The sequence below is a fragment of the Arvicola amphibius genome, chromosome 2 (genome assembly GCF_903992535.2).
Source record: "Arvicola amphibius chromosome 2, mArvAmp1.2, whole genome shotgun sequence".
Classification (NCBI taxonomy): domain Eukaryota; kingdom Metazoa; phylum Chordata; class Mammalia; order Rodentia; family Cricetidae; genus Arvicola; species Arvicola amphibius.
Genome location: NC_052048.2, coordinates 179,209,850 through 179,235,351, shown reverse-complemented (window position 1 = coordinate 179,235,351; position 25,502 = coordinate 179,209,850). Strand labels below are relative to the sequence as shown.

Sequence of the window (25,502 nt, the reverse complement as noted above, 5' to 3'; positions counted from 1 at the left end):
TCTCGACACTGCCTTTGTTCCCTCCAGGCTCTCCCTCCCCTTTGTGCTGGGCCTATAATTTTTGCTGAATACTCACAGCTCGAGGGATCTGGGTCAGCCATGGAGGATGGAGAAAGAGAATAGAGGAAAATGAGATGTGACGGCCCGCTGTGGAGGAGGATGACACTGTATTTGAATGTTCTGTGAAGAGATGGTATAGCCTGTACAAACAAGGGCATTCCACCCAGGGTCATTTGTACTTTGCCGGAGTGCTCTGCAGAATGTCGTACTGCGGTGTCCTCTGGAGGAGGCTCTGAAGAGACTAGGATGGAAAAGGGGCAATGCTAGCATTGTTGTGGTACCTGGATGCAAAGCCTGCTGTCCCTAGGACCTTGCTGTATGATCTTGTCCAAAGTACTTAGACTATCTGTGCCTTCTTTCTTTGCCTGTGAGGTAGAGATAATTACAGCAACTACTTCATAGTAAGAGTTCAGTGAGGGTGATACATTGAAGTTTTTACGTGGCATGTCTGGACCATGGGAGGCTGGGGGGGAAGATGCTTGCTGCTAAGGACACTGGCTGTGACTGTTCGTGGATCCTGGAGAATATGGGGATGGTGTTGAGTCCTGGAAGCCAACATGGGGGGTGAAGACCCCCAAAAGCCCTGAGCACACATCTGGGCTCTAAGCTGGCTTCCACTAATGCGAATAAGACAGATGGGCATCTATGATTTTGCTCAAATCCAGGGTAATTTTTCAGCCTCCCCACCCCAACTGTCACTTCCCCCAGATTCTGATGCCTAAAGATCCTGAAAATTAGGAAGTTCGGTTAGCTCCTTGAATATCTCATATCCCCTCTCAACCCTGTCTTCTCCCACTAGTCTTAAGACTAGATGTGTGAAGAACCCTGTGCCCCTCTTCTTGGGAGGGGTCTCTAAGTGCCCTGTTCTTAGGACTGGAGGAGTCTATGCACCAGGGGAGATGGGGGTCTGTATCCATGCATGTATCCAGGGTACCAGTCCTTAGAACTGGGATGGACTTGTATGTCTGTATGCATTTGACCCATACCATGACGGCCCACATAGGCTAATGGAGCAAAGACCCCTGTTGTAGCGCCAGCAGGGAAGGCTCTGGTGCCAATCTCTCTCAAGCCATTCCAGAGAACTCCTGTGGCTTAAGTGGGTTAACGAGGTAGCACCCACATTTGAGTTGTTTTATCCATGAGACCACCCTTCAGCTCCTCAGCAGTAGCATTCATGAAGTGAGGGCCTGGGATGAACTGGTAGAGGACATGGGTGCTCAAAGGCAAAGGAACCACTGAGCACATGTCTGCACTTGAGAACAAGGTGGCTTCATAAGGAGCCAAGCAGTAAGTAGCCTAGTCTACTTAAAGAAGCAGGGTTCAGCTGCTACTGGAGGATAGCTTTCTGCTACGTTAAAAAGCCAGTGGTTGGCTGTGTGAGCTTCAGTCCTGATGGAGTTCAGGAAGCGTGGGACCAGCATTTCACATCAGACTCCAAGCAGAGGAAGTGTGTACCTCCTGTGCCTGCTGGCGGGTCTTAGAGAGATCGTTGTCGGGGCTAGTGGCTGCTGCTTATTCTTCTCTTCCTAGAGACCTCCCGCTCTGTATGTGGGAGAGGAAGAAACTGCTGGCTAGTTTTGGGGACTTGCTCCCCTCGGGGATCAGAAGTTGCAAACCCATCAAGCACGTCTTCAGTGAAGAAGTGCAGTGTGTCTCTCATAGTATTTCTCACAGCCACAGCCAGGAGCCATCTTGAACAGAGGCTGGAGCATCCATAGAAATCACTTCCCTCCATCCTTTAGGGGAGAAGGAAGTCTGAGGGATGCTTAATCCCAGGGCCTGCCAGAAGCTGACTGTTCTCTCAACCAACAGGCTGCAGAAGCCATGGAAAGGCCACCACCCTCCAAGCCAGGGGCTCTCCAGTACTGCAGTACTCCCTGTGGTAATTGTATACCCAGGTACCCGAGCAGACTCTCTCTCCCACATCGGTGCTCTTGAGCTTGCCCTCAGAGGAATCACACTACCCTGTAGCAGAACAGTTACAGCAGCAACCCAAAGCCAGTGTCAATTGAGGGCTCACAATCTCACCAGCGTGAACCTGAGATATGTCCCATGGGAGATGGTGTCCTGCTGTGTTTTCCCAAGGGCCTCCCTGCTCAGCCTAGCTGTGTGTTCTTCTCCCAAGGTTATTCTTCTTTTTTAAAATTAAAGCAGGAGTTTGGGGCAACCCCCAAAACTCTAGTTTTCTTCAGACCAAAGCTAGGTTACAAAGCATGGAAAAGAAAGCCTCCTCTGACACCCAAAAGTCGTTTTCTGCACCTGGACTTGTAGGGAGACGGAGGTGAGGCGAGTTGTCCACGGAGACAAAGGTGCTTTGGAAGCTCACATCAAGGTATAAGAAAGGATGTCATTATTACCACAAATCAGTCAATGTCAAGGGCCACCTGGCCACTTGGCACACAGACTGGGTGAGGCTCTGACATCCCTGTGCAGAGCCAAGAGAGCAGAACAGTCTCCTCCCCATCTTTTTGAGCTCTTGCTTCAGCAGCGGAGGGTGTCTCCTCTTCCCAGATGACCAGCCCCCGTCCCAGACTCAACTGAAGCAAGAAGTCCCCTCTAACACCTCTGTTATCATTCGAAAGATATCCATCCCCTGCCCACCTCTACCGAGCATGAACTGTAGTTCCATCTTCCCAGTGGTCCAGTCTGCAGCTGCTGTCCCCAGTACATCTGGATTGGTGCTTTTCCAGCATTCCCTTCACCTCTCCATGAGCTTGTCTAGACCCAGATGTAAAAGTAACTATGTGGGCAGCTGTGATTGGCAGGGATCTGAAGGAAACAGAGCCAATATCCCAGTGTTCTGTTGCTCACTGCCAGTGACATGTTCTACCCTGTACAGCCGATCTTCACCACATTAGAAAAAGCAGGCTTTGGTTGGATAACTTGGCCCAGCTGTGGGGTCTATTAAGTGCTCTAGTGTGTTTAATCTGGGGTAAGCTAGGGTGTATTTTTACTTATATGGTCCACTTAGGGTGGGTTTATCTGGGCATGACTCTGGCTAAGTTGAGGAACATCTCTCTCTTCCCCGTGTGTGTGTGTGTGTGTGTGTGTGTGTGTGTGTGTGTGTGTGTGTGTGTGTGTGTGTGTGGGGGAATGCATCTTCTACAGAATTAACAGTATGATTTTGGAGGCTGCCAGGTCCAAACTCTGCAGGTTGTACTGGAAGGCTGGAGGCCCAGGGCACAGCTTATGGTCACCTGCATGCAGAACTTCCTCTGGCTCATGGATGGCCAGCCTTTGGCTCTCTGTAGGCCTTCAGCTGATTGGATGAAGTCCACCCACATTCTGGAGAATAATTGCTTTACCCCAAGTCCCTGGATTTCGATGTTAATCTTCTATACCCATACCTTTCACAAATAGGCTAAATAATGTTTTTCCGAGTGTACTAGGGCCCTGCCCAGTTGGTTCATAAAACTGACCATCACAGGACCCAAAGTCCAGGGTCTGCCTGGATAAAAGCTGTCAGATGTATGGAAGGAAAGATAGTCACAGACAGAGGTTTTAGGAGTGTGGGGTCTTCAATGCACAGTGTCCAGGTGGCACTTCACTCTGAATGTACTAGCAGGCCCCATCAGTTCGCTGCCATGACTACCCTGGAGTGTCTGGACAGGGACCTGTTTGCATCTCAACTCTTCAGTAGCCCGTCCATCTTAAGAGCTCACCTGTTGTAAGCTACCTGCCTGGAATGGCAACTGGGAGACTAAGCATAATAGCAGGGGCAGACAGGACATTTTTTCTCTCTGAGATAAGGAATGCTTCTTGACATCTCCTTCTACTCCCCATAGGGAATGTTTATTTTCAACTTCCTAGCACAAGCGGGAAATTGATTCGGAGGCTCAGAGAGGCACGGTGCTTAGGTCTTTGTCTCACAACGGGGAGGTGGAGAGAAGACCCATTTCCTTCCCGTAGTCTCCTCCGTAGGCCTTTCTTCTCCCTCTGCCACTGCCTGCGACCTCTAGAGATCCCTCTAGTTTAAGCCAATGCTATGTCAATGACTCCTGAATCTCCACCCCACCCCCACCTCTGTCTTGCTACTGAGGTCATCCAGAAAGGATATATTTTTTTCAAATAAGAAATCCCTGTATGCAATAAAAGATACATCCTCTTCTGGGTAGAATATAAAGAGTTCATGGCAGCTGTCTCTCCCCCGTTTGCATTTTCTGCTGGGTGATGGGAAGGACAGATAAAGATAATGGGATTTCTTCTTTTTTTTATTTCGTCCCCCCCCCACTCTCGTTGGAAGGTGGGAGTATAACAAATTGGATTGTGAGTGAGTCTGTCCTCTGTCCCTGGTGCCTGGAGCAAGGCATGGGCCCGTGGGCTGAGCTGTGGTGAGGGGGCCTCAGCCTGCAATTTTCTCTCCATACATGCATATGAATGCCAGGGTCACCTTCCCTCCTTGCCAGGGCCACCACCTGCCTGTTTAATTCTGTTTTGACCCAGCACACAGTCTGGAGCCAGACTATGTCAGAATATCTACCGGAGCTTGAGTTGGTGGTGCAGTCCAGTGATGCCAGCTATGGAGGAGGCTGAAGCAGGAGGATCCCAAGTTCAAGGCGGGTATGCCCAGGCTACAGAATGAGTTCAAGGATAGCTCAGGCAACTTATAAAACTTGTAAGACTTTGACTCAGAGGATAAAATGAAAAAAAGAGAGCTGTAGGTGTTACCCAGTCAGTGGTCTAGGGCTTGCCTAACACACATAAGAAAGACCCTGAGCTCAAAAGCCCACTGAGCTGTGGCTAGGCTCTCCTTTGCCTCTCCTGCGAATAGCCAGGGCAGAGCCCTTCCCAGTTTACAGGACCTACATTGCATCCCCATTTTTGAAATTATTCCTAAGCCCTAAATTTCATAGTACAGTCATTTCCTACTTGAGAACTTGCTGTCACAATAAATGTTTTCTTTCTAACAATATAGTTTTAGATGGCCACAACCCCCACGTGGGTCACTCTTCTTACTCTCTCTTGTGTGCTTTCCAAGGTCTAGGGATTAACCTAGAACCTTATGCATGCTAGACAAACACCCTACCATTGAGCTATATGCCCAAAGCTCGTTTTACTTTCTATGTTGCGACAGAGTTTCCACTAGGTTGCCCAGACTTTCAACTTGCTCTGTTGCCCAGGCACTTTTGAACTTCTAATTCTCCTGCCTCAACCCCATGAGTAGCTAGGGTTACAGGCCTACAGTACCACGCCAAATCTTAAGCACTCACTCCATACTCACTACCATCTCAAGCTTTTCCTGTGGTCCCTGTCCCAGATCCCTCAGGGTAGTGAGTAGAGGGAAAGTCAGGGCACTTTGCTGAGGCTGCTATGGCCTCACCTGCTCACAGGTGTACACAAGAGAATCTTGCTCCTCCTCCAGCCTCCCAGGGGTTCCATGTGATGGGACAGAGTGGGCTTCCGGGGAGAGTCAGCCCCAGAGTCCAAGGGGTGGAAAATGATGCCTCTAGGCTCTGGCTTTCCCGATGCAGTCTCTGCACTTTGCCGGTTGGCATCAGCCCTTCGGAAGCCTCCTGGGACAAGACCACCTGAGAGTGTTCACAGGAGAGCTAGACCCTGGGCTGTCACAATGTGTGAAGGATCCCCTGCCTGGAATAAAATGGTGGAGTGAGCTATACTTCTACACCTCCCCACCCCATCTCTCTACCTCTCTAGTTCTGTCTCTCTCCTGCCTGTCGTGTGTGTGTGTGTGTGTGTGTGTGTGTGTACACCCATGCATGTGTGAGCCTACCTGAAGGCAGTGCTGCAAGGGCTAGGGCTGGCACTGCTGAGTACTGTGGCCCTGGGGGTGCTTCACCCCTCAGTATACCATCTGACTAGGTGCTATCTTGGAGGCAGTGTCCCCTTCCAGGTCAGCTGCAGGTGCTGCCTTCTCCACTCTGAGCTCAGATGTCTGCTGCCAACCACATGCCTCTTCACAGATGGGTGGACACCCAGTTCCCATCTTCCATCCACAGTTCAAAGTGCTTCTGGTCTGTGTCCCGAACACTCATGTGGTCTTTGCGCTATCCCCTGCCCGTCTTTACCACCCCTCATATCTCTGTCTCAAAGAAAAGTAGCCTTTTTATAGGTCTCTCTGTCCCCATTGCTTTAAAATTGCCTTTCCCTTTCCCCAACCGAAAGCATTCATTCAGCTCAACCTCACACATGGTGGCCTGGCCTGCTGGATCTTGTGGGAATCTTCTGATAGGCGAAGTCCCTCAAACCTTTCGCTCCAACCTACTCGTTCATACTTATGGATTTGTGAAGGTCACACAAGTGCCGCTTTGGACCAGAATACCCAGTCAATGTCCCCACCTGCAGAGTATTGTCAAGAGCTACCCAGACCCAAGGTTCATGTCACTTACTGAGCTTGGCATCTCAGCCGATTCCTGAAGGAATTCTGCACTCCCCTGCTGCCTGGCTTTGAGGGCAGCCACATCTGTCTCAACATCCAGCCAGAACATTGCCATTGGCTGATTCATTGCACTGTCCCTTAGTTATCCCGACATGGTCACCTCACACAGAGCAAAGAAGGGACATACAGAGAAGGTTTATATTTTTTAAATTTGTATCACATTTTAACTTATTTTATGCACATGTGATGGGGGTACGGAAGCACACGGGTTCTACATCACACATATGGAAATTAGAGGACTCTCTCCACAGTGTGTGTCCTGGGGATTGAACTCAGGTTTGCAGGCTTGGTGGCAAGTGCCTTATCTGCTGAGTCATCTCACCAGCCCGAGAGTATTTTTAACACTGGTTTTCCTAGGTTTAAGTAGACACTCATCTGGTGTCTACTAACACAGAACTAGGGATTTGGAGACCAGAGCTCTTTTTTCCTTCTTTGTTCTTTATAACACCTAATATTGAACATGCAACAATATGGAACACAAATAAGGGGTGACCCCTTTGGGGGCCCTCCTGAGCTGATACAGGCAATAATAGTGCATGCAGCATGGGGCCCTGGGCACTGTAGCTTATAAGATGGAAGGCCCACTCTACCTCCCATGTTCATCCCAGGTTTGTCACTCCTGCAGTGGGGTGAAGGTTGATGGACCCAGCATGCAGATCAGAGTTGCTGGCTGCTTGTAGGACAGAGAGAACAAATGACTTTAACTTGATTTGGACTGTCTTTGATGCCTGCCTTCTTCCCCAGAGCGCAATGGCTCACACTTTCAGGGCAAGCTCAGGGAGTAGAACAAGAGCATCCAGAAAGCTGAGCTCAAGCCTACAGTTAGTCTTCTGGTGGCCTTCCAAAGATGTAGTACATATTGAATGTTTATTTGGCAAAGAGATTACCTAGTGAATGAACAAATGAATGAATGAGGGGGCAGTGGGAGTCCAGATGACTGATTGACTGTGGAGCTCTGGGTCCTCAGAACCTGGGTTTTCAACATGGTGGGCACAGGACATAAGAAACAGTATATGGCTGGGAAACCAGAATCCAGAGCTACCCTCTGGGAGGCTCTAGGGCAGCATGGACCGTTAGTCAGTGTAGACACGAAATGGAAATGGAGCTTTCTAGCAGGGCAAATGTGGAGACCCTGGCCAAGTTCTGGGGAGCAGTTTCCTTGTTGATCTACTGAAAGTCAGCCTGGAAATTCAACCGTGCCTTCCAGCTGTGTTCCCATATGCTCCACCAGCCAGAGATCAGCTCTGTGGCCATTGTTTCTTTATCCCAGGTCCAGGAATGGAATTTCCAATAGCAGCTACCCAGCCCCCAGGTTTTCTTTCATCAACGATTGGGATGGCACAGAACTTCATTTTTAAAAAAACCTTTCTGATCGTTCAGGTTAAAAACAGCAATTTTTCTGTGTAAGAAGTAACAAAAATAACAGGCTTAAGGACTCTGAAAGCAAGATTGAGTGCCCCCAATTCTATCTTACAGTCCTTATATTGGTATTTAAGGAGACATCCCTAACTGTTTGAGACTAAAAGACATTAGTTTCCACCTCCCAGGTACCCACAGATACTTCTGCCCTTGTATGGGGCTAGGTTGGGGGCTGTAAGACTGGGCAGCCCAGAGGCTCTTCCTGTAGCCCTAGACCCTGTGGCTAAGCATTGGCATCTGTGGTGTGTGTCTCTCCCACCCAGTGCCCAGCATCCTTGCTAGTATCTTGGCTGTGGGGAAAAAAATGTATGCCCATCCCATCAATATGGCAGAACATTGTGGTTAGGAAGGCTCCAGGCAAGAAAGTGACCTGTTAGACCCCCAAAGTCCCAAGTGGGATTTTTAGTCAGAACAGCCACATACCAGTATCGGCCTGACCACAGGTGAGGGTAAAAGCCCATCCCTTCCTTTCCCTTCTTCCTCCCAACATATGGCTGGCCCTAGGTGGCAGTGCCTGAGCTCTGCCCACACCCATCCTATACATAGAGAAGACCCAAAACATAGTTACTCCTTTTGTGAACACTGAGTGACCCCAAAGGGGGAATCTGTGAAGATCCCTAGTGTGGTTGTCCTTAATCAAGCCTCTATGTTGGATACCATATGGAATCATATTTTCTTGTTGGGACCGTCAGCCCATGAATAATGACATGGAGACATTATTAACTATGAAAGCTCAGTCTTAGCTTAGGCTTGTTCCTCATCAATTCTTATAACTTAAATTAACCCATTTTTTTTTAAATCTATGCTCTTCCACAGAGCTCATTACCTCATCCCCTACCCTGGCATATCCTACAACATTGCCTCCTTTTTGTCTAAATAAAGGAAAAGTTTTAATGGTAGCATAGTAAAACTATATACAATAAGAACAATGATCAGGTATTGTCTAAATTAAAAGGAAGGGTTTGAACTCTAACATAGTAAAATTATATGCAATAAGGTCAATTATCAGAAAAGAATGGCACTTACAATATCTAGTCCATTTGTATTTGGCAAATTTGGAGAAAGTATTGTATTATCTATCCCATCTTAGCGAGCCCAAAGTTTTATATCTAAACCATCTTTACCATAACTTGTATTACCATCCTAAAAATATCTTTTTAGACCTTAAAACATCTTCTTAGATAAACAATTTAAGCTTTTATGTTTATCAGACTTATAAATTTTATATCTTTTATGCAAGTTTTTTCTCTGAATTTTATAACAAAGTATACTGTATAACCATCTAGTCTTCAATTCCCATCAGAGACCCAAGAAAGATAAAATATTACTTTAACAAACACGAAGTCCAGAGCAAGCAACTTCCAAAACTACAGAAATGACAGAAACAGCTGGCTGCCTGGACAGTCATCCAAGTTTCCTCTGCAATGTGGGAGCCTCATTCTTTGGCCTAGAGACTTTTCTGTGAATCAGGATTTTTTTTAAGGACTGCCCTATATTGTCTGGCCAAAGTTCAACAGTTGCCTTCTTTTGTGTCCTGTTTGTCCAGTTTGGGCATCATATTGTCAGCCAATCACGGCAAGGGCAGTTTCTTGCCAAGTGGATAACTTTGCCATGTGAAAACAGACTCCATGTGGAGGTTCTTTGATGTCCATCATCTTCTCTGAAGTAGATTGGTGCTGCCAGAAGCAGACATGTTCCACTGTCATGAAAAGCCTTAAACATCTTAAATTCCATGTTCTGTAGGTCTCTGAAGTATTTGAAAACCATTTGTCTATCTAAAATATAGCTCTGTTCGACCTTGGCAACATACCTAACATGACCATAAATGTAATTGTTAGATGACTAACTACTAACCTGTATTTCTTAATTAACCTAGTTTGTAATAATGACTTTCAAGGTCTCAAAATTTATATTATATTGTTAAATGAGCTGAATAGGCACAGCACCTTAAACAAGAGTAGAAACGTATATACAGTATAGCAAAAAGAATCATAAATGTGGATCAATATACAAAAATCCATGCCAATGTAAAATATTTAAGAATAGTGTTGTGAAATATTAGTTTTAAATGGGTTAAATTTGTATATGCTGTGGAACGTTTATACACTTATGTATAGATGTGTTGCATTTTTTATGTTGCATTTGTTTAACCCTTAAAGCTGTGTTATTTTGCCTTTCTAAAACACCTGATTGGTCTGTTAAAGAACTGAATGGCCAATTGCTAGGCAGGAGAGGAGAGAAAGGGTAGGTGGGGCTGTCAGGCAGAGAGAATAAACAGAAGAAAGAAGAGGCAGGAGCAAGAAAAGGAGGAGAGAAGGATGTCAGGATCAGCCACACAGCCACACAACCAGCTGTGGAGCACGAAGAAAAGAAATGTGTATAGAATTGAGAAAGGTAAAAGCCCAGAGGCAAAAGGTAGATGGGATAATTTAAGAAAAACTGGCTAGAAATAAGCCATACTAAGGCTGGGCATTCATAAATAAGAATAATTCACTGTGTATTTATTTGGGAGCTGAGTGGCAGGCCCCCAAAGAGTTTAAAAAAATAAAACCTACAGAGTAGTAGTTGCTTTTTAGTTTAAAAATAGATTCAATAATCTTACAAGCCCATTCCTTCCTTTCCCTTCCTCCTCCTGTCACACAGCTGGTCCTAGGGCACAGCGCCTGAGCTCTGTCCACACCCACCCTCTGCACTGAGAAGACCCAGAGCACAGGGACTCCTTTTGTGGACACTGAGTGACCCCAAGGGGGAGCCTGTGAGGATCCCTGGGTGTGAACCCAGCTGGCTAGTACATTGAAAAGCGCTCTGGTATGACGGCCTCCACGTCTGGCTTCCTGAACTGACCTGTTTTTCATTTTCCTAGTTATAACATTGGTGGAATGTGGGACAGTAATCAAAGACCAGGTCACATTTCTCAGTTCCCATAATCCTTTATCCCAGGTTGCTCATAGCAGCTCACAGTTCACCTCCAGCTGTCGCTCACGGTCCATCTGCTAGGGATAGACACATGCAAATGTGAGGTCCTCTTTTGACTGATGATAAAACAGGCGGCCATTGCCAAGTCATAGGTGACTTTCCCCATTTACTTGTTTGTTCGCTTATTCATTCATTGAATAAATATTTGTCAAGTGCTTCCTGTGTCCTGTGCACTGTGCGAGCCCTGCTGGTAGGTGTCTAGCATCATCAATTTCTGACTCCAAGGACAGTCTGTGCCCCTGGGGAGACGGCCTTTTTCTGCCCTACTTTTTTGAATGGGGACATAGAAACAGACTGTCTTCCATTTGCTTATGTAATTACTGGACAAGACTCACAACCATGGCTACTAAGTATGTCTGGATAGGCTATGCATTGCACAACTTCAGGAGGAGTTTTGCAATGGAATTTTTGCACTGGGGCCCAGCTCAGATGCCGCTGAGACTTCTTTAGCTCTGTTAGAAAGGGTACCAGTATGTTAGAGGGCTGGGAGCTGGACCTTAGGGAGTATCGTCTCCAGCCCAGCTGCTAGGCAAAAGTGCAGAATGCTGACCACCCTCTGTGGTGTGCCTTGAAGTTTTCCCTGTGCTGCCCCCATCCCATCCATACAACTTCTGACTTTACCTGGCATCATTCACCATGCAAGCAGAAGATGCCCACTGCCATCTTCCTCAGCCCAGCTGGTCTTCACTGAAGTCCACTGCACTGAGAATCAGATGCTTGGACCAGAATAGAGATTCCTCCTCCTCTGGCATGAGAACTTGTAGACCTATGGGGAATTTAAAAGAAACAGGGCAGTCCAGTGACAGATGGGAACTTGGGTCATCCGAGTGCTTCACAGAGCCCTTCCCTCCTGCACAGCATCCTTCCAGCCCCAGACCCAAATCACCAAGAGTGATTGCATCAAGGTCATCTCCAGGCCTCAGAGGCAGGCATTCTCAGCGACTTCTCCACTCCAGTGAGCAAGCAGGATGTACTTGAATCATCCCTTTGAGTTTTAGCATGGTCCTAAGCTGGGCATGATGGATATCAGGATCCCCTCTGCTCCTCCCTTCTGGGTCTGGATTCCATGCTTGATGGAGTCAACAGTTCTAACCATTGCACACACAATGTAGGAAGAAACAGAACTTTCTGTGCCTCACAGGGACCAGCGGGGGAGGCACAGCCTGGCTGTAGCAGGCAGGAAACAAAGCAGGGAATCTGCACATGGGTCTCTGGGGCCCAAAGGAAAAATCTGTGGTGGGCCGGGCAGGCGGTGCGATGCAAAGGATGCCTGCATCTAGCCACATGCACTCCGAGCATGCCCAGTGTGCTCTGCACAGTTCAGGAGCGCCAGCAGCTGAAAGCCAGGAAGCACTGTCTCGGCTGCCTGGAAGCCAGACCAGCAGCTTCATGGCCAGGACACACATTATGATTGACTTTAAGAGACTGTAATTCCTGTTGGGTGTATGTCCAGTGGAATGGTATCTGTGTGTACGTACACATGTGTGTGAGCACATGTAGGACAGCTGCTGTGCACATGTATGCCCACTTGTATATTTCAAGGTCGCAATGTGTCCTCCTCCCATGTGTGATCTGTGCTCAATAGGACGGAGGTTTTCAGCTGATGAGAAGCAAGCTCTTAGTTCCTTCCCTTTGTGTGATCCATCAGCAAGGTCCTGGGGTGTAGATACTGGAGTGGGGGATAGGGAGTCAGGGATTTAATTTGTATGTACATAAGTATGTATGCATGTATATTAAGATAAATTAAAATAATTAAGTGCTGTCTAGATTCCATGATGGATGTTATTAACATCAGTTTGGTGGAGATGGGAGTCTGGGGATATAAGAATGGTCCACGTGCCTTTTTACCCAGTTCTCTTCTGAGGGTACCTCACCTCTCCCAAGGGTGCCCCCACCTCTTCCTGCAAGGCAGGGGAAAGGTAAAGGGCTATAGTGTGGGAACACCTGCAGCATAGCTTTGGTCAGCCCAGGGACTTCCCACTACGGACAGTGAGTGGAGCTGCCGTGATGGAGTCACCTTCATTTGCCAATGCTTTGCTGTGTGCTTTGTGTCATGCTGAGTTCCCGGTTCACTCATCCCATGAACACTGCATAATGTTTCTCGATGTGGTGAGCGCCGTGGTGAGCGCCCACAGCAGACAGGTGCAGGGGAGGACAGGTGGTGTTATACACCCGCCTTCTTTTGATTTAATTCATTGAATTAGGGCCAGAGCTAGTGCTCAGGCCCTCTCTGCCATGAGAGCATCTAAACCGATCCTCTTGGGGGGACTTGTGTTTGCACTAGTCTGTCTGAATGTGTTCTGGAGATGGCACTATGTGATACTCATATGGAACACACAGGAAGCTCCCAGGAGGGACCAGAGGACCTTTCTAAATTGCTACCACTCTCCCTGCAGAGTGGCGGCAAGGAAGTGGGGCCAGGATGATCCTACAGGATGAAGATATCACCACCAAGATCGAGAATGACTGGAAGAGACTCAACACGGTAGCCCACTACCAGGTGAGCTGACTACAGAAGCGAGGAGCTGGTCAAGTAGGTTGCAAATTACAGCCACTCAAGGTTAGACCCCCAAGTCCCCAATGCATTCTTCACCAGCAATCCGTGACCCTTGGTGACCCCATTGGGAGCTGATGTCACCCAGTCAGAGATCCCTAGCCTCTTTGGAGATAGGATGGTGACATGCATGCTTCTTGTAAGGCATGGGCCCTTGCATAGAAGGCCTCCTGAGCATTTAAGTCTGGGTGATCTCCAGAAAGCCTAGGGAGGGAAAAAGTGAGGGGAGGGGCGGCTCCTGCCAGAACTTATCCCCACAGAAGCCCTAAAGCAGCTAGTACTAAGGTCTTTGTCTTGTCTTATCAAAAGGGAAAGGAATGGTCTCCAAAGCCCAAGTTCCAAACGAAGTGCTAATTGTCCCTCATTCCCCCATATAATCCTAATTTGCCCCCTTTTTTCCTGGAATGGGTGGGAAGAGATTCCATGGCCAGGCCCTTAGAAGCCTTTACCCTGTAGGTGCCAGATGGTTCTGTGGTGGCTTTAGTGTCCAAGCAAGTGACAGCCTACAATGCAGGGAACAACTCCACAGTCTCCAGGACTTCAGCAAGTAAATATGGTAAGATCTCATCAGGCGTCAGGGGTGGGAGGTAGGCGTATCCCAAGCAGGTATTGTCAACAGACCTCATTGGGGAAGAGAGCCAGGCTGGGACAGAGGTAACTGGTTCCCATCACTAGCTTTGAGTCATAAACATGTACTTTATCTGCGGGCAAAAAGAAACTTAGGGCCAGGAATAGCTGAACTGGTAAAGGGACCCGAAGGCATGAGGATCTAAGTTTGATCCCAAGAACCAATGTGAAAATGCCAGGCATGGCGAGATGGTACTTGTAATCTTAGCTCTGGGAAGTGGAGACAGGAGGGGACCTCGAGCTTACTGGCTATCCAGCTTAGCGTAATGGTGAGCTCCTGTCCAGCGAGAGTACCCATCCCAAAAAAATCAAGAGGGATGGCATCTATGAAATGACACCCAGGGTTGACCTCTGACCTCCATATATGTACATACACATATGCGTGCTCACCATAGAGAGAGGGAAAGACACACACACACACACACACACAGAGAGAGAGAGAGAGAGACAGAGACAGAGACAGAGACAGAGACAGAGAACCTGCCCTTCATGAGGTCATACAGTCTATAAGTCTTACCTTCCCGGTCATCTCACGCCAAGTACACAATAATCTAGTGAATTAAATAATTATTTCATTGGTAAAGCTATAACTCAACAGCACAGAGGTTAAAAGACCGGTCAAGGTCACACTGTCATTATGCCGTGTTGTGAAAGGGAAGGAGGGAAAAGGCTCTGGGTGTAAGACGGAAGTCCAGAGATGGCCTGCTCTGTCACGTGTGTGCTGGGGGACACCTGACCACCCTGAGCAGTGACACTCTTGTTGTCGAGCAGGGATTCGGAAAAAAGGGCAAACCTCACAGGGTATTGTGGATGCTAAGGGGGTGGACATATAGGGCCACACGTGGGCTTAGAAGGACATTATTATCCTCTCCCTGCTTAATTCCTGTTTTACCACAATTAAAATATAGGAAGGAGGTTCAGCAAGAAGTTAGAAGAAGTGTCCCAGACGAGAAGGGGGCAAAGACAAACAGATGCCCTGGCGAGCCCTCACCTGACCACCTCACCTGAGTCTTTAAGGGAGACAGGCTGCCTGCTCTTACCTAAGCATTTAATTGGCCACACATGCCACAGGACTTGCAAACCTGCACAAGGAAAAGTGTAAAAGAAGTACAAGCTTACATTTTTACAAATTGAATAATTAAGGGTTGACTCAATGCCAAGTACAGGAGGAGGGCGGCCTAAGTGGGTGGAATTCGCAACAGAAAATTCCTGGAGGTGGCAGGAAAGACATACTGCATTTCGGGGAATGTGCCACACGGAGGCAAGGTAGCAGCGCCAGTCAGCAGCAGGAAGGATCAGACAAGAGTGGCCCTGGCTGGGGAGAGGAGCATGCCAGGAGTTTCCGGGTACAGACTTACTTGTACCGGGCTCCATTCTTTGCTTCGGCAGAAAACATGATCCGGTACACAGGCAGCCCTGACAGCCTCCGTTCCCGAACACCCATGATCACCCCTGACCTGGAAAGTGGAGTCAAGTTGTGGCATCTAGTGAAGAACCATGAGCATGGAGATCAGAAGGAGGGAGACCGGGGGAGCAAGATGGTGTCTGAAATCTATCTGACACGACTATTGGCCACAAAGGTATGGAACATGGGAGCAGTGTGCAGGAGGTCCCAGTGGTCACAGGGAGGTCCTTCGACTGCCATGAAAAAACTGGGGCCAAGGGCTGAGGATATTGCTCAGTTGGTAAAGAACTTGCTAGAAAAAAACATGAGAGCCAATAGCCTCAAGTCTTCATTAAAAAGACAAGCTGTGCACAGAGCCTTGCTTGTGTGTGTGTGTGTGTGTGTGTGTGTGTGTGTGTGTGTGTGTGTGGCGGGGGACAGGGGGAGCTGAGAAAGGAAACTATCTGGGATTTGCTGGTCAGCCAGTTTATCCAAATCGCAAGCTCCGGGTTCAGCAAAAATCCTGTCTCAAAATCTGTGGAGAGAAGCTAGGCGCTAGTGGCACACACCTTTAATCCCAGCACTTGGGAGACAGAGGCAGGAGGATCTCTGTGAGTTCGAGGCCAGCCTGGTCTACAAGAGCTAGTTCCAGGATAGGCTCCAAAGCTACAGAGAAACCCTGCCTCAAAAAAAAAAATCTGTGGAGAGGGATGGAGGAAGACACTTTGAGGTTGCCCCCTGGCTTCCAGATATGTACACACATGTGTACATACACCCATGCACATACGTACCCACACATCACACATGCATAATTGCTAACACTGTTGCTAAGTGTGTGCTAGCCCCTCTAGTTGCCCTCTGGCTTCAGGCACCTTCATGAGCCTGGGATCCTGCACAACCTGTCACTCTGGGCCGATCCTAGCAGACGTGATCACACAATCTGAAGTTTTATATCCCCACCCTCCTCAGCACCCTTCCTCAGCTGCAGACACTTGCGACACCTATTCCCATTCTTTCACTGTTCCAGGGGTGCCACGGACCATCACTAAGGATGGAGACTGGGGCTGTAGCCATAGCTTTGCAGATGCCCTTTCTAATCCTGAGGCTGGGAGTTAGTCCACGCCTACAGTTCTAGCCTTTCTCTTCAGAGTCTGAGTTCTTGGGTCTCTGTGGACCCAGATGGTCATTAGCCAGGGTGGGCAGTGGCCAAACAGAGCCAGCAGATTGTATTTGTCAGCTCTGACCAAGCATGCTCATTAGCATTTCCAAAAAGTGATACAAGGTCACTGGCAGAAATGTGCAGCCAAACCCTGTAGCTGGCAGAGGAAGGTGGTTTGGGCTCTGTCATCTGTCTTCTGCCTGTTGTCCGTGCACAGAGGAAAGGTACAACTGCCACAGACCTGCAAAGGCAGCGGAGGGGGGAGGTCTGGTGCATGGTGTCTCCCCCCACCCCACGCACGATGTCATGCTAAGCAGGGAGGCAGAGCTCTGACTTCACCTGCCCTGTCCCCAAGGTAGCTTGCTGGGCTAGATCTAAATGTGTCCCCTTCCCCAGGGCACACTGCAGAAGTTTGTGGATGACCTGTTCGAGACCATCTTCAGCACAGCCCACCGTGGCTCTGCTCTGCCCCTAGCTATCAAGTACATGTTTGACTTCCTTGATGAGCAGGCGGACAAGCATGGCATCCACGACCCGCATGTCCGCCACACCTGGAAGAGCAACTGGTGAGTAAAGGGAGAAAGGGCCAGTCTGGAGAGGCAGTGACTTGCCAACCCGGGGCCTCCATCAGGGAGGCAGGGTTTCTGGAGAAGTCCTGGCTACTGTCTACCTCCTACCAGCATCTCCACCCAACCCCTGTCTCTTCTCTTCCCCATCTTCTCACCTCCACCTCCTCTCATCTCTCTTTGTACCTTCCTCTCCAGCCAGTTATTCAGTCAGCAAACTATACTAATCCAAGGAGCAAAAGGTACCATATGCCACCATAGACAGGCCACTGCCACATCTAGTTACTTTCTGGATGCGGAAGTTTGATATATCCAACAAGGATCTCAGGGTTCCTGTCCTCGGTAAGCTGGCAGACGTGGATATGGGAAGAGACACACAGTTGTCTGGATATGTGGACAAATACTAGCACAGAGAAATGTCTGAGTTGGACAGGGCCACTGAGAAACAGCATTTCATAAAGTCTTGTCAGTAGGGTTTGGGGGTGCATACAGATGGCCCCTGGATTCCAATTCTACCCAATAAGCTAAACTCGTCCTTTCCCAGACTCCTTTCCAAAACTGCTAAGCATCATTTTGTGTTCCCTGGAGGCCACAGGATTGTCTAACTACTGACAACACCCCAAGCATCTCCACTGCGGGCCCCTTTCTCCTCTGAATGCACAGTATCTCCCCTGCCATCTGTATATAGTGAGGGTTTCATTTGAGGTTGAAGTCACAAGGCCAAGGCATCAGTATTCAACACAGGATGCAGGAGCTTGAGGAAATGGGGCTTGGTAAATATTGATGAGACGCGGGCAGGGATGGCCTGCTTGAGAGTTTTACCTGTGGCAGAGCTAGCTGATGTTCAGTCTTATCCTAGAACTGAATTCCTGTCGCCTTTCCAGGCCATTATTCCCTGGCTTTTCCTTCTAAAGCAGCATGGATGTGGCACCTAGTGTTAACTACTCGGATTGCTCATGTTCCAGGGTAGAAGCGGGTACCCTGATGCCCAGCCAGGGGCCCAGACACGAAAACAGAGGAAGAAGTCAGCCTGGAGAAACAGTGCTATTCTCCCGAGCATATGCTGTGGCCTTTCCCTCTTCCACTTGTAGAGGAGCAGGAGCCCAAAAAAGAGGCTCAGCCCAAGCAGCAGAGTCCTTACCATAGTCCTTCTAAAACAGGGCCCCTAGAATCTGGGTTCCATTCTGTGCAGCCACTCTGGTGAGGTGGCTTCCTCCTCTCAAGTCCTGTCAGTGTGTCTTTTGGGAGACTCTGAGAGGCGGCTCCTGTGAGTCTACATCTCTCTGATGATGAGTCTTTACCCAGTATCGACCACCTTCACATGGAGCAGGTGCTCCACCAAGCCCTATTGGTGTTGGCCAGGGAGACATGATTTTGCAAGCCACCCCTAGGTGCCAGCCTCCTTTCTGGGTCATCCCAAGGTCCCAGATGCTACATAGAGACAGGGGCAGGGCAATGGAAAGCTCGGGAATTAAGCGCACCACACTTGCCGTAGAAAGAACTGCACGAGCTTCAAGTTCTCCCTAGAAGGGCATCTCCTGCCCCAGCCTGATCCCCTGGTTCCTTAGTCAAGACGCAGTTAGGAATCAGTTCTGCCGGGGTGGACTGGAGTTTATTGTCCCTGCTGAGGGTATTGTCTATTTCTCACTCAAGGTGTGACTTGCCTGCCTCCCCCACCCCTTCTTCCGCGGTTCCCTACAGGTTCTCTGTTAAATAACACTCCCTCTCATTTAGCCAGAGTGGCTGCAATCAGCCAGAGATGAGCGTCACCACTGATGTTAATAACATGCTAATATTTCATTAGGCAGGGGCCTCAGTGGTGCCTCTGCTTCCTGTGTGGTACACCTGCCTCCCTACTGGCTTGAGGAACAGTGAAAATGGTGACTGCAACCACGTGGGTTCCCAGGACCTCTGATCTGAGCGGGGCTTAGGGAAACCCAGGGAGACTGGAGTAGCAGAATTGACTGGTAGGGAAACTGAATCTCTGAATATTCAGAGTTCCAAGCCCAGAGATCATAGCCACATTTTAGTGAGGTTGAGACGCTAATGTGAGCCTCCGTACGCATGTGCTCTCATTCCATTTACTTTCTACCTTGGATTCCCAGCAATGAAGCAAATGACAGACACCAAAAATTAGCAAATCTCAGTGTGCCTGCCCCAACCCTACATGGCACTCATTGTAAAGACTTAATAAATGCTTATTGATTGATTGGCATCTGTGAATGTCAGGTCATCCTGTATATACAGAGTTTGTTGTTTGTATTCTACAGACTGGCTGCTGGCAGGTAGAATAAGAGCAAGAAAATATTGTATCCGGTGCCTTGAAATAATGTAATTCAAAGATGTTAAGTTCTAAGAGGCAAGCCAAACACGCGCGGGCATTGTAGCTATCACCAACCGTGAGCACAGCCACCAAAACAACAATAAAACATCAGGAAAAGAGGTGGGAGGCAAAGAGGTGGGAGTAAAGAGAAAGAAGAAAGCCGTGCCTACACTGTCCCCTCTTTACTGGCAGCTCAGCGGGCTGGTAGGGGCTGCAGAGCTAGAACAGGCAGGGAGAGCACAGCCCAAAGAGGCATTAGGAAGTCCCTCCTCCTCCATGCCTTCTGTCTAGCAAATGCAGGGACTACAGAATCAGGACACATTTCATAATTTTCTCTTCTTTGTCTCTGTACGCGGATTCCCTACTTGCAGCCCATCCAAGGAATACACCCATGCAGTGTTTTAAAAGAACTCAAACGTGGGCCTGGGGATGTTTGAGCCCTAAGTTTGCTCTCCAACACTACCTAAAGCTGTGTGTTGTGGTGCACACATAGAAGAGGCAAAGGGATCCTCTGATACATGATAAATTTAAGGACAGCCTGGGCTACATGAGACCCTGTCTCAAAAAAAATGGGGAGATGGGGGACTGGGAAGATGGCTTGGTTGGTAAAGTGCTTGGCATGCATGCATGAGGACCCGAGTTCAATCCTCAGCACCCATAGAAGATTATGGTGGTGTCCACTTGTAAGTTAGCCCGGCAGACCAAAGCAATAGGGTTTCTGAAGATTTCTGGCCAGCCAACCTAGCCTAGTCAGTGAGCCCCAGGTCAATAAGAGACCCTGTCTCAAAAGAGCAAACTAAAAAATGCAAGGCTATAGGGTGACCTCTAGCCTCCATATGTACAAACACACAGATCGTTCACCCTTCTTCCAACACACACACACACACCACCACCACCACCACCACCACCAGCAGCAGCAGCAGCAGCAGCAGCAGCAGCAGCAGCAGCAGCAGCAGCAGCAGCAACAATGAAGAACAAACTTATCAAGTGTCCCCTCTGAAAAGGCTCTCTGCATGGGCTGCTCTGGGTAGATTTGGTACCTAGCTCAGTGCTTTTGCCAGGGTGTTTTGATTACAGCTCAGTCCAACATCCTCTGCTCTTGACAGGAAGTGTTATTTGTGTGCCTTTGACTGCATGTGTCTTCCCTATAAACCCGGAATGCACGATTCCTCAAAGATGGGATGTGTCTCAGCCATTGTATTCCCTGTTGCTAGCCTAGCTCTTGGAATGCAATAGGTACTGACTGGAAGACAGGAGGGGAGGGATGGGTTAGATAAGGGGTTGGTGCAATGTGGCAACTGGTGGTAAAAAAAATCATTTGATCACATCCACCCTCAAGCTAGTTCCTTTACCAGGCAGGAAGTAACCTAAGGCACTAGTCAAGAAGCAAGGGGGTGACTTCTGCCAGATCATCAGATGCAAAACCTAGATTCCTTAAATTCACTAATGGAATGGTCCCAGCACCAGGAAGACAGGAATAAAGACCCAAATTCTGCTTTAATGCATGCACATGGGTGACTCCTTTGCCAAAAGGAAGGTGCAGAATCCTACATCACAACTGGGTATCACTGCCCTTCAAGTTCCTCCAGTGGTCCATCTCTAGATGACACCCTAACCTTGCTGACTTCCTGTATGCTGAATAGACCCACATCCTTCCTGTCCCCTTACTTCCCATGGCAGCCACAGATGGGTCCTGCGCTCTGTGAAATCTAGCCGTTGTTCCTTCTTGGAACACTCCACCAGGGTACACTCCACTACCGCATCTCCCCTGACCAGCTGCTTCTTCCCTCCACACAGCCTGCCCCTGCGGTTCTGGGTGAACATGATCAAGAACCCTCAGTTCGTGTTCGACATCCACAAGAACAGCATCACGGATGCCTGTCTGTCTGTGGTGGCCCAGACCTTCATGGACTCCTGCTCCACGTCGGAGCACCGGCTGGGCAAGGACTCCCCGTCCAACAAACTGCTCTATGCCAAGGATATTCCCAGCTACAAGAACTGGGTGGAGAGGTGAGTGTTCATCCGTGGAAACCCGAGGGTGCCTGGCTGGAGCCGGCCACAACCCTGGACCAGAGAATCCTCTGGCAAGCAGGTTAAAGCTTCCAGACTAGTTGCTGTCACAGCTGGTCCTGTAGCTGAAACACCCACAACTCATAGCTTCCACATTGAAGCAAGCACTGGGAACCATGGCAGAGCTTACTATGTGACCCACCCACATCGCTATATGGAACAGCATGGGTCTTAGTGACTGAAGTGTTTCTTTGACCCAGAAGGAGATGTGATCCCTGATCTTCCCTCCCTAACCAACACACACACACACACACACACACACACACACACACACACACATGCACATATCCACACATACCATACACATATATATTACACACACATGCTTAGCATATATACCCTGCATATGCATAGACCATATACACATTCATCCACAGCATTGCATAAATGCACAGGCACCATGTACACATGTATGTATACACTGTATATACATGAAATCACAAGTGAATACATATACATACATCTATGCCATCCATGTCCATTTGCATACATGTCATACACATAGTACACACGCATGCATTCATGGCATACCTCTTCCCAGTCATCCTTCCACCATCCTTTCTCCAGCCTTCCACCCCACTTCTGCCTCTGCACACCTCGTAATGGTAGCGGTGGTGACCTCCCGCAGGCTGCGCGCCTTTACTCTCCCTATTGGGGTTCTGCTTGTGGTTAATTTAGGCAGAGAGGAAAAAACAGTTGACTGCTGCACTGACCTCACTGAGCGAACCCAACCGTGCAGACTCCTGAAGCTGGCGTTTGATTGGCTATCATTTCTATTGTATTACCAGCAACCATGAACTCTACTTTTATTTGACTTGGCTTTTCTTTGTTTTGCTGTTGTTTGTTTGAAGATTTTTTTATTTATTATACAAAGGAATGGGCTTTATCATGACATCTTCTACACGAATATCCTGCCCTCTGCCTACATGCACTCCATTACCCTCTGATCTCCTGATTTCCTCAGATTTTAACTGGGAGAACATCAAGGCTGTCCCTATCAACATGAGCTAATTTATCATCTGTAGATTTTGTCTGTAGAAGCGAAGCAGAGAAGAGCTGCTCTTGGCCCACTAGGGACTGCACCAAGGTGTGCCACACATTAAATACCATCTATGACATGCACCATAGCATCAAGAAGGTGACAGATTTTAAACATTTAAATACCCCTTCTAAGGAATCCAAATGAAATCTGTGCCATACAACTACCAGTCAGGGCTCATCAAGATCCCTGGCTATGGTTATAGATGAAAGTAACATTGGCCCTGGTAGCAGCATTGAGGGCAGGCTGAGCAGCTGGTTTTTCATGCTTACATCCACCAAGCTGACAGTGGTACATCCATGGGCTCCACTCTGGGTGTACTGGGAACATGGGAAAGGTTGCACCTGACCCTTCCCCTTGTAATTCCCACATTGAGTGTCTGGCAGGATCCACAAGCTGGAGTTGAGGGGATCAAGGATCAAGGCCTTTATTCTTCTGGGTCTCATGCACATCAGTCATTCACAGAGGCCTCTGAAAGCCACAGTTTGGGGTCATCCCAGCCCGAGGCTCAAGATGGCTTTCATGTCTCCATTCCCACCCTCTTACCACAACTCTCAGCTAAGATTCCTTCCAGCTTCTTTCAACCCATCCCGCCCAGATTTGTGCACGTGGAAGAATCCAGCTCCCTGAGCTATGATGTGGGGCCCTCAGGGGCTGGCATCCCGCCTAAGTTGGGCAAAGCCCAGCAAGGAGAGAGAATTGAGGCCAGGGTGGGACCCAGCCTCTCCTTGTCAGAGCAAATGGCAGTCAGCCTTCCAGGTTGCTGGGGCTGGCCAGCTCTGGTATAGGAAAGCAGGACTAGCGGATGTTCTGTACCTCTCTGAAGAGGGGGCTCATTTGTAAGTAGAAATCCTATGTGTTCAAAGGGTGGGGGGGGGCAAGGCTGACCTTTCTGTTCTTCGCATGCAGTCAGCAGATGAGAGCCCTTGTTTGAAGTTCATTGTCAGCGTTCCAATGCATTCTTAACAATCGATAAGGCATTTCAGCTGAGGTCCCAGCATGAAGACCAGCTTGGCAGGAGTGGGAAGGAAGCAAATTGTATACATGGCAGAGAAGACTCCATGCAGGGTCATGGTCAGGCTTGGATGGGGGGCAGGCTGGCTAAACTGTGGGCTGGACAGTGCCCTGGAGCAGGTGAAAATATTCACTAAGCCCAGCAGAGAAGGTGGGACCACTTAGCAGCAGGCAGCCTGGGACTGAGAACGAGGGTAGAAAGCCAGTGACTGAGTAGCCTGTAACCACTTGCCTCCACCCATCCAGAACTTTCTAAAGGATAAGACCATGTAGTTGATCCACCTGGGGGCTAGCGGAGGACCACAGACATGCCCTGGTTCAGTTCAGTCTCCTCAAGGAAAGAGTAGTGTGATATGAGGCTACCTAGAGAGGCTGGGGGGGAGATGATACGACACAGCTGATGTCACATCAGGGAGAGCAGGGAGAGGGACTGCAAGGTACATTCCAGCCAGTCGGCATGTCACCCATCACCTTCAGATGAGAAGGTTCCAGTCCACTCTTATTTTTCCAACTTTCTCCAACCTCTCTCATCTCATCCCCTGCCCACCCTGCCCCCACACATGAATTCTTCCTAAATATTCTTTTTGGAGGAATATATTACTCAAGCACCCCGAAGGAGGCAAACTATTGCAAGGGAGAGATGTTGAGCATCTCCTGCTTCTGGCCTGGAAAAGGTCCTCTCCTTGTGTAGACAATGATCTCTAGCCTGGGCTGCGAAGCTCATCAGGACCACGAAGGCAGCAGTAGGAGCCTGTACGGTTTCTAAGTAGCCTGACAGCTTCACACACAGGTAACACGGAGCAGCAGGGGGCTTCACTTCTGTTGACAGTTATGTCCTCTCTGTGGAAGCCTGAGTTTTCCATCCTACTCAGAGGCTCTGGGTTTTTTTAAGGATGACGGAGTAGAATTGTCTGGACAAAAGCTTTGGGCACAGCCACGGTCCATGAGCTGCTGGCCATAGTCCTGAAAGTGAGAGAAAATACTGTTCATGCTTCTCAGGAATAGGATCGCAAAGATAACCTTTCATGGGCAAACCTATCTGGCTTGGGAGTTATGGGATCCATGAGGGCACAGTGGCACAAATCTCCTTGGCAATGACAAGGTCGGGACCCATCAGTGAAACCTCTGTTCTTCTGCTATAAAATGGAATGTTGGAGTTTATTAGATCCAGATATAGTTTTATCCGTGGCCATGAGTGGCAACACCTGCTGGACCTTTACTGCCTGGAATGTCACTAACTCACCCGAACCCTGTGTATTGGAGCACTGATACAGGAGCTTTAGCTTGAAGACTGCCTTGGAAAGATGGTTGTCTTCTGGGGTAAAAGGAACCAAAATGAAGCAGGTCAAGGATGAGAGGACTGTGGGCTTCCGGGGACCAGAAGGGAATGGGAGAGAGTGTTGTGAAGGGCAGGAAGGAGTCCAGATGAACCAAGGACAGCACATCTTCCAAATGTCCCCAAGCTGCTTCCTGAAAAGCCTCATCATTCAGCCTAAGATGCAGGTCAAGGACCAACACCTCCTTGCCAGTCATAGCAGGATCCACTCAACAGGCAGTGGGCACTGTGTCTGCTTCAGGGAATGGGTTTCTGAGGCCACAGGTGTTTCCTTCTGATCCATCCCCTTCCCTGGCCAGAGACCAGATGTCTTCTCCTCACCTCTTCTTCCCTGAAGACACAATGGCAATCCCAGAAGACTGTAGCCCAAGGCAAACAGTCATCTCGGCCCTTGCCTTCCTGGGAAGATGCTGGTCACAAATTGAGCTGTCATTTATTGTAGCCTGGAGCTGATGGCTGGAGGAGCCAAGAGCATTTGTGACAGCCTGTCGTCTAAGTACGGGGCACTTCTGGAGACAGACAGAAGTCAGGGAAATGGCATGGGAATAGGGCAGGAGCAGCCTGTCAGAACAGAAAGA

General features: G+C 48.7%; 1 protein-coding gene across 1 annotated transcript in view; it reads left to right on the top strand.

The window, feature by feature from the left end:
* The window catches only part of Plxna4 (plexin A4), a 446,194-nt gene that overhangs the window by 417,247 nt on the left and 3,445 nt on the right, over positions 1-25,502 (top strand). Inside the window, exons 26-30 of the mRNA XM_038319125.1 lie at positions 13,249-13,352; positions 13,863-13,962; positions 15,423-15,613; positions 16,973-17,142; positions 21,263-21,475. Coding sequence (XP_038175053.1) covers positions 13,249-13,352; positions 13,863-13,962; positions 15,423-15,613; positions 16,973-17,142; positions 21,263-21,475 — 778 coding nt within the window. The remainder of the gene's footprint in view (positions 1-13,248; positions 13,353-13,862; positions 13,963-15,422; positions 15,614-16,972; positions 17,143-21,262; positions 21,476-25,502) is intronic.